At 44.4% G+C, this 12,885-nt stretch overlaps 1 protein-coding gene across 18 annotated transcripts in view; it reads right to left on the bottom strand.

Annotated features, from left to right (window-relative positions):
• The window catches only part of trdmt1 (tRNA aspartic acid methyltransferase 1), a 166,644-nt gene that overhangs the window by 127,196 nt on the left and 26,563 nt on the right, over positions 1–12,885 (bottom strand). For all 18 annotated transcript variants that reach the window (XR_009718758.1, XR_009718757.1, XR_009718756.1 and 15 more), the window contains 2 exons: positions 11,930–11,999; positions 11,788–11,865 (listed from right to left, as the gene is read on the bottom strand). Coding sequence is in view for 10 of the 18 variants with exons in the window: in XM_061304625.1 (XP_061160609.1) it covers positions 11,788–11,865; positions 11,930–11,999 (148 nt within the window). In the remaining 8 variants the exon portion in view is untranslated. The remainder of the gene's footprint in view (positions 1–11,787; positions 11,866–11,929; positions 12,000–12,885) is intronic.

Genomic DNA, 12,885 nt, shown 5'->3' with positions numbered 1-12,885 from the left:
GCTAGTTTGTCAAGACGGTTGCGTCACCCTTTTCTTTATTTCGTGGTCCCGTCCGTCTATACGTGTCGCTCGCTAGTTTAATGTAATTTAGCGCTTCGTGCATGAATAAAATTAACATGAACAGACCCTCATCAAACTCGAAGAAATGCATAAAAGCGACGACAAAAGAGAGACTGAGAAAGTGTGAGGCGAAGGATATCTAACGCTATTCCAATCGGACGCTGAGGAGGAAGGCTTCGATGGTTTCAGTGCACTGGAGGAAGATGAAGACGATGAAGCTCTTTTTTTACTTTTACTGGTATGTTTTTTAACGAGCCCTGTTGGTGCTGTACTACCGTGTTGCTGCTGTGTTACCGCCGCGTCTCAGTGACTTTTACCGGGTATGTTTTTTTTAATCCAGCCCTATTAGTCTTTTTAGTGTGCCCGTTTCTTGTTTTCTTTTCTTTTATTTTCTCGCCTTTTTCTCCTGCCCACGAGCTCTGCTCGCACCTCTCCGCACCTCTCCGCACCTCTCCGCTCCCGCTCCCTCTGACTACGAGCTACGCTAGCCAGCTAGCCAACCCACCACCGTCCCCTCCTACCTCCCGGCTCTGAGCCTGTAGCTGCTTGCTCTTGGCTCGGCAAGCAGCTCCAACCCAACTTGCTGGCCACTTGGCCGGCGCCCTCGGGGGGAGCACCCGCTCGCTGCGAGCTCGCCGGTCGTGGCTCGGCTGTGTGCCGCCATGACACACCGGGGCGTGCCGTTTGCACGGGTACAGTCGGGATTGACCAACACCACCACCCACTCCACCAACATCACGACTCGGTCCACTGCTGCTTCCATGAATTTCACTGCCTACCAACTTCTAGTTAACCAGCTACTAGCCATTTCTACCATTTTATCTGGATTATTCCCTGCTGCTGTCACGTCTCATCTCCTGCATGAACTATCACTTCTGCTACTCCGGGCTTCCATTCCACTAACTTCTCGTCCATTTGTCTACACTGCTGCTGATCTTCACCATTTCAACAATAATCACCGTCTCCCTGCTGCTGCCGCCTCAGCTGCCAGCAAGGCTGGGATCCTCCGCCGTCGCCGCTACATCCACCGTAGCTCCGGACTATCTTTTAAACGACATTTCCCTGATGGCTCACCCATCCCCTCTTTCTGGACTAACTCTCGCCCCCCCGTCACCCCCACCTTCCGTACTGTGAACTTCAACAATCTCCGTTCCCCCACCCCCGCTCCTTCATCCATCTCCCTTGCACTGCTGAACTGTCGCTCCCTCTCCAACAAATCACTAGTTATTTTCGAACTAATATTGGACAATAATTTGGATCTGCTCCTTCTCTGTGAAACATGGCAACAGCCCCTGGACTATTTTTCTCTCAACCAAGCCACTCCGTCTAACTACAGCTACATCGCCAAACCCCGCCTCTCTGGGCGAGGAGGTGGTATTGCTGTCTTCCATAAGCGGTCCCTATCAATCACTGAATTGGACCTCAACCTCCCATCTATTTCATCCTTTGAATATCTCACTTTTTTCCCTCCCCAACTCTACCACTGCTGTTCTTATCTACCGCCCCCCCAAGTCACATCCGTCTTTTCTCTCTGAACTCTCTGAACTTCTCACCATCGTATCCTCAGTCTCCTATCGCCTCCTACTAATCGGTGACTTCAACATCCACATCGACCAGCCAACTGCTCCACTGACATCTGACTTCATCTCCGTTCTGGACTGCTTTCATCTCACCCAACACATCAACTTCCCCACCCACACCAAAGGCCACACCCTGGATATAGTATGCTCTTCCTTTCCACTCACATCCAACCCCCGTCCTCTCACCTTTCCACTGTCAGATCATCTCTGCATCCTCTTCTCCGCCCCTCTACCCTCGCCTCATAAATCCACAAAGCGCACCATCTCCTACCGCAACATCAAGACTGTAAACCCAATCACGCTTTGCCAGCTCTTATCCTCTGCTCTTCCCTCCGACCCCACTTCTTCCTCCCCTGATGACCTTGCCACCACGCTCAACAACATCCTTTCTGACTCCCTTGATTCCCTAGCCCCCTGGAAAACTTCCTCTGTTACATTCACTAACTCTGCCCCTTGGTACACACCGGAACTCCGCACCATGAAACAAACTGGCCGTCAACTCGAACGCCTCTACAAAAGAACCCGCCTCACCGTCCATGCCGAAACCTTTGAACAACACATCTCCTCCTACCGTGATGCCCTTCTTGCTGCCAAATCGGCTTACTTCTCATCTGTCATTAATAACACCAACCGAAACCCCCGCATACTCTTCTCCACCATCAACAAATTGCTCCAGCCACCGGTCACCAAGCCAACCTCCTGACCCGCCCTCTGTAACTCCTTCCTTGTCAACTTCAACAACAAAATCGCCCAAATCAACAGTTCTCTGACCGACACCATCAATAACTCCTCCCCTGCCCTCCTGCCCCCACTCCCTGACCGCCCGCCCTTTCCCTCTCTCACTGCCTTCTCCCTTGTTGACTCCTCCACTATCCTAGACATCATTACCTCATCCAAGACAACCACCTGCTCTCTTGACCCTCTTCCAACGACCTTAACTAAGGCCTGCCTCCCTGTCCTCCTCCCCTACCTCACCACTCTTTTTAATCAGTCTTTACCCCTTGGCCACTTTCCCGCTGTCTATAAACTTGCAGCCATCACCCCCATTCTCAAAAAGCCCACCTTGGACCCACTCAACCTCTTCAACTACCGTCCCATCTCCAACCTTTCATTCCTTTCCAAAACCCTTGAACGCATTGTCTCCGCCCAACTCCACACCCATCTCCAGTCCAACAACCTTTATGAACCCTTCCAGTCCGGGTTCCGCCCACTTCACAGCACTGAAACAGCTCTAGTTAAAGTCACCAACGATCTCCTCATTTCTGCAGACTCTGGTGCCCTCAACATCCTACTACTACTTGACCTTAGCGCAGCCTTTGACACTGTGAACCATTCCATCCTCCTCCAAAGGCTGCGCCAACTAGGTGTTGAGGGCACCACTCGACTGGCTCACCTTCTACCTCACCAACAGAAACCAGTTCATCTCTCTCTCCGGTCACACATCCATCCTCTCCCCAGTTACACAAGGGGTCCCCCAAGGGTCAGTTCTTGGCCCCCTCCTATTCATCTGTTACCTCTTTCCCCTTGGTACTGTCATCCGCAAACTCAATCTGGACTTCCACTGCTACGCTGATGACACCCAGATCTATATACGTACGACACCAACCCGTAACCCTTCCCTCACCCATTTTGAAACCTGCATCTCTACAATAAAAGCATGGCTGACCCACAACTTTCTCAAACTCAACAGTGACAAAACAGAGCTCCTCCTCATAGGCACCAAATCCTCCCTTAATAAAACTGGATCCATCACACTCACCATTGACTCCTCAAACATCACTCCTTCCCCTCTGGCACGCAATCTTGGCGTTATTTTTGACCCCACACTGTCCTTTCAACCTCATGTTAGCTCAGTTGTCAAGACCTCCTACTTCCACCTCCGACGCATTGCTAAAATCTGGCACTGCCTTTCTCTCCCTGCCGCTGAATCTCTCATCCACGCCTTCATTTCATCCCGGCTTGACTACTGCAACTCCCTTCTCACTGGAATCACTGCTCACTCACTCCATAGACTTCAACTAGTCCAAAACTCTGCTGCCCGCCTCCTTAACCACACCCGGTCCCGTGAACACATCACTCCTGTTCTCCACTCTCTTCACTGGCTCCCCATGAAGGAGCGTATCATCTTCAAGATACTCCTCCTCACCTTCAAAGCCCTTCACCACCTGGCTCCCACTTACCTATCTGACCTCCTTGTCCCCTACTGCCCCAACCGTCCCCTCCGATCCTCCAATACTTCACGTCTGACAGTTCCAAAATCCAAACTCAAATCCTTCGGTGACAGAGCCTTCTCCTGCACATCACCCCGACTCTGGAACTCTCTCCCCCAGTCTGTCTGTGACTCACCCACACTCCCCATATTCAAGTCCCGTCTAAAAACGTACCTCTTCTCCCAAGCTTATGACCTCCCCTACCCATAACTGGTTTCCTCTTAAGTTTATCCGAATGTTTTCTTTCTTTGTAAAAAACGCGTGTGCACGTGCGGCTTATAGTCCGGTGCGGCTTTTAGAAGAAAAAAACTAAAATACCCCCCAATTTTAGCTGGTGCGGTTTATAATCCGGTGCGGCTAATAGTCCGGAATTTACGGCATTTCTCAAATGCATCTATCGTTTTGATCATTACTAGTCTTTATGTAGATTTTACAATGTTCCGTCCAAGTGTTTTGTATTTTTCCTTGATTTTTCAGTTGGTGAGCTCTCCATGCAATCTTGGTGATTTGCTTGTTTAGATTTTCAGTTATGTAGACATCAAGAGGATTGCCTCTTCGATTATTTTCTCTGTTTTAGTATAGCAACTTTGTGCTTGATATTTATAAATCTCAATAGTACCACAGGATTTTCACTCACCCAACCTCCAGTTGCCATCATTTTGGGAATAAATCGGCAGAAATCCACAGTTGTCTTGTTGTGAGGAAATCCACCACTTGCTGGATTAATTTTCTACCTCATCTTCACCATTGGGCCCATTTTGATGTCTAGGCGAGATCTTGAGCCCAGAGATGATCACAACATTGATTTTATATTGTTGGTTGATATCTTTTACTCTGTCTTTCGGGTCTTTCTTGGAATTCTCATCTTTGACAAATGCAATTTCTTGCATCTTGTTTTCTAATCCAATCAATTTCCATAATACTCTTAATATCTCTGGTCTCCCCCCAGTCTCTTGAAGAGTGTCCAGAGTTCTTTGATTTTTTTTTATTTCAGAGTTTCCAGCAGATATTTGATTTCTTCCAAAGAATCGGCCATTCCCTAATCCTTTTTTAACCCCATCACTCAAAACGACAAAAAAAAATACTTCTGCTTTTCCCTTGTGCAAGTAAAGCTATTTTAAGTTAAGTACCATATTTTCTGCACCATAAGGCGCTCCGGGTTAAAAAGCTCAATTCCGGGGGCTTTTCTGTATTTAATCCACACATAGGACATTATAGGACGCATACATGTAATGAATTGCGGTTAAAAAATAAATCACAGGAGTAAGGCAGTCAGTTCCATTGTACTTTATTCTACTATTTAATCATGTATTGTAGACTACTCACATTGTTAATCAATATTATTACGCAAAGTCATCAAAGTCCTCATTTTCAGCATTCAAATTAAACAGTTGGGAGAGTTCGCTATCAAACATGCCAAGTTCCCTCTCGTCATTGTCTCGTCGTTGTCACGTTGCTCTTTTGTAATGATTCTGGCTTTTCAGAAAGCTCTAAATGTGCCTCATAAGAGGCCTAGTGGTAGAGTGTCCGCCCTGAGACTGGAAGGTTGTGGGATCAAACCCCGGCCGGGTCATACCAAAGACTATAAAAATGGGACCCATTGCCTCCCTGCTTGGCACTCAGCATTGAGGGTTGGAATTGGGGGGTTAGATCACCAACTGATTCCCGAGCGCGGCACCGCTGCTGCTCACTGCTCCCCTCTCCCCCAGGGGATGGATTAAAATCACACGGGGATGGGTTAAATGCAGAGGAAAAATTTCACCACACCCAGGTGTGTGTGTGACGATCATTGGGACTTTAATCTTTAATAAGCATGTCTCTGTCGATGCCATTTGAGAGGGTCCTAATGCTGCTAGAGTTGCACATACTATTAGTTATTTATCAATGGCAGCGGAGGTACGTACTCTACGTCAGCGGTCCCCAACCACCGGGCCGCGGACTGGTACCGGTCCATGGGTCACTTGGTACCGGGCCGTCAAGCCGCACATAAAAAAAGTATAGATATATATTTTATCGACGATCAATTAATTCAGGTCAAGACGCTTGTCCCAGTCACGTGACATGTTTCCGCAGTAGAGCGTGCAAAGCTAGTAAAAACTAGTAATTTATTTTGAAAAATGTGAAAAATGTAAAAAATGGAGTGATTCTCTCCCAATTACATCCGTCGGTGCAGCTGTGTTTCTTGACACAGGTTAATTCAGGTCAAGACGCTCGTCCCGGTCACGTGACATGTCACCCCAGTCGAGCTAGCAAAGCAAGCAAAAATGAACAAGAAACAGATGTTTGGAAAGCTTCTTCGGAAAGGGAAAAAAGCCCAATGAGGAGACGGAAGAAGAAGAGGCTATGACTTCTACGAAAAGGAAAGCTGTATCTAAAAGAAAGTTTCTGGGGTCCTACTTTAAATATGGATGTATTGCCACAGGTGACTGACGCGCCAAGCCCACTTGGCATAATATGTGGCGACAAGCTAGCTAACGAGGCAATGAAGCCTTCAAAACTGCTTCGGCACATGGAGACCAAGAAACAGAGATGTTTGGAAAGCATTAAAAGACAAACTTGTAAATTTTGGGAAGAAAAAAACGTGAACAACAGCACACTTCAGGTGTAATTTTCTCAGATTACGCCAAAATGGGACCAGCTCGTTTCTGAGAGACATGCTCAATGCTCCCACTAATTCAACGTAATGGTGAGTTTCTTTTTTATGTGATTTATATTTGTTTTTATGCCAGTCGTATCATTCTATTTCATCATTTTTATATCCTGTATTTATTCTAATAATCGCGTGTGTTAGCGATGACATAAATAAAAAACATTGATACCTCTAATTATCGCCCATGCTACTAAGAATTCCCCCCAAAATTTACGTTTTCCTCCGCGACCGCATGCCGACGTCATTGCGCAAGTTTAAATATGACTGATTTGACAGCACGTCGAATGTTCCTTTTAAATTGTTTTTCTCCATAAACTATGATACAATTACTCGTCACTCCGCTACAATCTCCTCACACAATTACGTTACTGGGGCGTGCGCTCGAACAAGACGATTGCGATAACATGACGTGCGCGACATGTGATGTGCGACGGTCGCGTGTCGCATCGATGGAGTGTCAATTGACGCACCCGGCTGTTAGAGGTAGATCAAAACAGCCGCTGTTCCAGTGTTAAGAACACCAGTGAGAAACAGGTATTGCATACTAGATAAGGAAAATATACATATCGCCGATTTCAGTGCCCCTTGGCGATCGGACAAAAAGTGTTCTCTATTAATCGTCCACCCCCTGTTGGACGTAAACCAGAGATGGGCAAACTACGGCCCGCGGGCCACATCCGGCCCACGGGACCGTTTAATCCGGCCCGCCAACCCTGAATAAATTGTATTAAACTTTTTTTTTTGGTCATTTTGCCTGCAATGACTGCGTTTCCCCAGTAGATGGGGAAACGCTCGCCTGCGCATTTACTACCGGAAGCCGTGTCAGAAAGCTCAGTGCACACTCACAAGTGCGTGTACGTACATGGCGCACTCGCGCTCTATTTGTATCAGTCCCGAATTTAGAGCGTGGGCTGTGACGACAGCATTCTTGTAATTCGCGCGCTGAGCTTTCAGATACAGTATTACGCTAAAGCCACCCACAAACCTTCCCTTGCAATCCTTCTATTAAAATGAGTCGCCCAAGGAAAAGCAAGGTGGACACAGCGCCGAGTGTTTAAAAAAAAGTAGCCAATTTGGCTCGACGTACGCAACGTGACGTTCAGCCACATGAACGTCAACATCAACCCGTCACAGATCGAGGTAAACGGACCAACACCTCGGATTTCTCCTAAGAATTGCCACAACAAATTTTACTCCAGACTATAACGCACTAGCAAAAAAGGGAGACCAACAACACTGTTCCCACTGAAAATCACCGTGTTGCCGTTTTGATTACTTTATTTTGGATGTATGCTTTCGCCGATTCTTCAAGATGATATATTTGGTCAGAATGTTTGCTGTTTGATGTGATCTCATAAGATAAACATCTTGCATTAATCTGACCTGCAGGCACTGAAGTGATGGAGACTGTTATTCATAATAACAGTGTCGTATTTTATGAGAATCACTGATAGCAGTTTTTTAGTGTTTTTTTTTTAATGCTGTTAATAAATGCATTTGTTTTCAAAAAACTAGTTTGGAATATCCATGCTTTACTACCTACTAAAGGCCAAAATATTTTATGCAATGGCCTTTACAGGTCGCTTTTATTACTTCACACAAACACTACGTCCATCTGCTCCTGGTTCGGCCCTCCGGTCCAAATTTAGAACCCAGTTCGGCCCGCGAGTCAAAAGGTTTGCCCACCCCTGACATAAACCTTCTCTAATTATCGCCCTGGGCGATAATTCGAATACGGTATTTATTATAAATGTACTATTTATTTATATTAAGGCCAGTCCGTGAAAATATTTCTGACACGTAACCGGTCCGTGGCGCAAAAAAGGTTGGGGACCACTGCTCTACTTGTCACGTACAGTCCTCTGATTGATTTACCGCCCAGAACTACGTAAAACGTAATGTCATCGGTTCATCGGGTCTACATCTTACACCTGTATATTACAGAAGTCACACAAAACAACTTTATAAATTTTGGAATTTGGTCCACACGAAAGGCGGAGTTTATTAAAAGGCGCACATTCGTCTTTTGAGAAAATTAAAGGCTTTTAAGTGTGCCTGGAGAGGAAAATACGGAAATGTATATTTTGCATGTGTGTATGGCGTTGCATCTCAGATTGCAAAAATAACCTTGAGAGGAAAACGAAAACGACTATTCTCTTGGCAGCCTAAACTGAACTTTTACCAATACACTGAGTGAATCCAAGTCCTTTACCAGTGTTGCACAAAGATATACTGAAGAGTGCTGTTTCCTTTACCATGTGAGCGTTTTGACGTGCTGATACGAGTGGCTGTTCTCCAGTGGCTGTGCATTCTGGAGGGGGAGGGACTTCGCCTGGTGACGACAGTTTTGTGCCGGATGCTAGCGTTTTACCACAAGCAAACACACGAAAGAAAGCCGCTGCCAGACGCTTCTTGCATGTCAGCGAGTTAATTTTTTATGTACGAGTTGTGCAAACATCCATTTTTCTGTCAAAACCCCTCTATTGTGTTGATGAAAAAAATATACAGTTCAACAGCAGTTCCCTGCTCACAATTCTCCAAGCCAGCTCCCAATTACTTTTGTCCTTGATTTCTTACATGGATGTGTTGTGCCAATTTTTTCCATGTATAATGCGCAAAATGTAACTAATTTATTGTCCTAAAATCTGGGGTGCGCATTATACATGTGTACAATTTTTTTTTTTTTTTTTTTTTTTAAGAAAATCATGGTACAACAATTTCTGAAGAAAATCTTCTCACGGATGGAGTCTGGAAAGGAGCGGGGCGACCAATTGCAGCTTGGACCAGGGTTTATTGGAGGAACTCAAAACACAGACTTGGTAAACTAATTGTGATAAATAACTGGAACATCACTCAAATATTGGTGATCCCGTTGAGTCTCACATATTTCTTCGCTATCGAGTTTGCTACTGCATGCGCAGTGATACTGACCGGCAGAATAACATCCGGTTGTTCCCAAAGATGATTTTTTTTCTGAAAAAAAATTACGTTTATGGACTTTGAGTTTGCTACTGCATGCGCAATGATACTGACCGGCAGAATAACATCCGGTTGTTCCCAAAGATGATCTTTTTTCTGAAATAATTTTACGTTTACGGACTTAAGTAGGAGTCAGAATTTGGGTGAGTATTATACATGGATACAGGCTTTTTTCCAGCATCGACATGCCATTTTTAGGGTGCGTATTAGGGGTGTAACGATACATCGATACACATCGATTAATCGATATAATGCTCTACGATTTATTGGCATCGATGCTAAACGTAAACATCGATTTACATCGCCGTGTTTGACCTCGGACATTAGACGCAACTTTATTTTGAAATCCAGTTCATTGTTGCTTGCTTCCTCTTTCCGGGAGCAGTGTGTGCAGCGTTGTTGTGTTGTGAGCAGAGCAGGCACGTGAAAGGGGAGTCGACAACTAGTACGCGGCTCCTGGGCTGGTGCTATGGCTAGTGTCCAAAAAGACGAGGAAATTTGCTCCCCTTTAGGCTTCAAGTCATTCGTTTGGAAGCACTTTGGATTCCAAAGAAAAGATGGCTCAACGGACAAGACACGTGCAGTTTGTAAATCCTGCCATGCGGTGATCAAATATTCAGGGAGCACAAACCTCGCCGCACATTTAAAGAAAAAACACAACATCAAAGTTCAGTGTTAAAATAAGCACTTTGTATACTACAATACTCTTGTAATTTCCTAAATAGTTTGCAGTACCTTGTTGATTTTGCGTATGAATTGTTATAAATCAGATTATTGTTCTATATTTTTTATTTAAAAAAAAATATCGATCGTAGAGCACTATATCGCGATATATCGTGAATGAATCGCAGCAGGCTTTAAGATATCGGCAAATATCGTATCGTAGTTCTTTGTATCGATATTATATCGTATCGTGACAAAACCCGCGATTTACACCGTAGTGCGTATTATACATGGGGGCGCATTATACATGGAAAAAAACGGTAGTTCTCGGGCAGATCATCTTTTTCTGAATTTCTTTAAAACTCTTTGCTGGCATTTGGTTCTCTCCTTCCCCACATGGGTCACGCTGTACGTTCCTGAAGCTGATTGGTGTGAGGCGTAGCACAAAAAAGTTATCTTCACTGAATATGCAGCGGAGAGGCGGAATGAGCATTTTTGCATTGTACGTCCCTCACGCCAAACGCACCGCTCTGCACTCAAACATGCCCACACACAGGAACTTAATACTGTGATTGAAGCGCGTCTCCTCAAATGCAAGCAACATAATTGGTGTTAGTGTATTCAGTCCCAAAGCCGCAATTACACTGTCCTAATGGTTTAATTTCACCAACCATCGCAAAAGTAGGCTAACTTTCACACAAACGTGTGCACACTCACTATCATGCATGCATGCACATGCACGCGTACATTAGTACGCACACGCATACACAATGTCACAAAAGGACACGAATGAGTCCACACAGTGTACGGCACCTCTAACCAACACCAAATATTGACTCACCAAACTCATTAGGTTTGACATGCACATGTGAAGTAATAATAGCACATACTCCTGTATTACTTACTAGGGGTGTAACGATACATCGATACACATCGATTAATCGATATAATGCTCTACGATTTATTGGCATCGATGCTAAAGGTAAACATCGATTTATATCGCCGTGTTTGACCTCGGAATTAGACGCGACTTTATTTTGAAATCCAGTTCATTGTTGCTTGCTTCCTCTTTCCGGGAGCAGTGCGCCCGGCGTTGTTGTGTTGTGAGCAGAGCACGCTCGTGAAAGGGGAGGCGACAATTAGTACGCGGCTCCTGGGCTGGTACTATGGCTAGTGTCCAAAAAGACGAAGAAATTTGCTCCCCTTTAGGCTTCAAGTCATTCGTTTAGAAGCACTTTGGATTCCAAAGAAAAGATGGCTCAACGGACAAGACACGTGCAGTTTGTAAATCCTGCCATGCGGTGATCAAATATTCTCGCCGCACATTTAAAGAAAAAACACGACATCAAAGTTCAGTGTTAAAGTAAGCAATTTTTATACTACAATACTCTTGTAATTTCCTAAATAAAGAGTTTGCAGTACCTTGTTGATTTTTTGTATGAATTGTTATAAATCAGGATATTGTTCTATATTTTTTATTAAAAAAAAAAAAAAAAAAAAATCGATCGTAGAGCACTATATCGCGATATATCGTGAATGAATCGCAGCAGGCTTTAAGATATCGGCAAATATCGTACCGTAGTTCTTTATATCGATATTATATCGTATCATGACAAAACCCGCGATTTACACCCCTATTACTTACCTTTGACTTTGAACAAATCGATTCTGTTGAAATCTTTGCCATCAGGAAGTAACGCAGTCTTGAATTTGGGATCCCAACCTTAATTTTAGAATATAATCAGAAAATATGTACAAAACAAGCAGGCAGCTGAGGTTCTTCTTACACTTGTGGGAGAAACCATCACCTCCTGGAAAATGTAGCCACATTCCATCAGAATTTGGACAAAATACTGCCTGCAAAAACAGAAAATCACCACATTTTTAGAATATAAACCACACCTAATTATAAACCGCTCCTAATTTTAAACCGCAGCAGATGAAATGATGAGGGGAAAATGTTTTTTCTTCCCCATATATAAGCTTAAGAGGACTATAAGCCGCAGGTGTTTTAAGGTTTAAATACCATTTGTAAGAGAATATACAGAAAGAGGATTCTCAGGAAGATGATTTAGCATATTGTTTATTAACATTTTGTCAAATATTTTATTGGTACATATCTTCAGAACTTAAGTATAACTACTAATTAAAAGGAAGTACAAAATGTGTATGAAAATAACCGACAGCATACCAGAAAAATATGACCAGCCTACCTTTTGGGCTAAACTGCAGTACACGGCTTTATCAATAACAAAGGCCAGTTATTCATTGCCATTGTTGTCTTCTTCCTGTGCACTAAAAACATAAAAATCCTCTTCTTCAGTGTTGGAAACAAAAAGGCTCAGGATGGTTTCGTAATCCACTCTCCCAGTCGCTCCTTCCTTGTAGCTCTCAAAACCAAAGAACTCCTCGTTGTCAGTGTCTGAATCAAACATCCTCTAAGGGGTCATGGCGGTGTCCTCCTCTTCTCAGCAGCAGTCCCACCCTTTAAAATCAGTTGATCGTGGATGATTTGATACTCATGTGATGATCCACTGGCAGACTTGAGCAAAATGACTATTTATTTAAGTGAATAACTTATCGCTGCTGGTCATCCATGCCTCCCATTGAATGTGTAATGATACTTTAAAAGCATGATTAACAGAGATACCGAGTGGCTACAGTTGCTTTGTTTTGCCTCTATTTATCACAGCTGGAATTGAGTTTGTTCTCTTAATGCAGGGGTGGGCAAACTACGGCCCGC

This window comes from Syngnathus typhle, linkage group LG18, assembly GCF_033458585.1.
Source record: "Syngnathus typhle isolate RoL2023-S1 ecotype Sweden linkage group LG18, RoL_Styp_1.0, whole genome shotgun sequence".
Classification (NCBI taxonomy): Eukaryota; Metazoa; Chordata; class Actinopteri; order Syngnathiformes; family Syngnathidae; genus Syngnathus; species Syngnathus typhle.
Note: the sequence above shows the minus strand (reverse complement) of the source record. Positions and strands in the feature narration are given on the sequence as shown.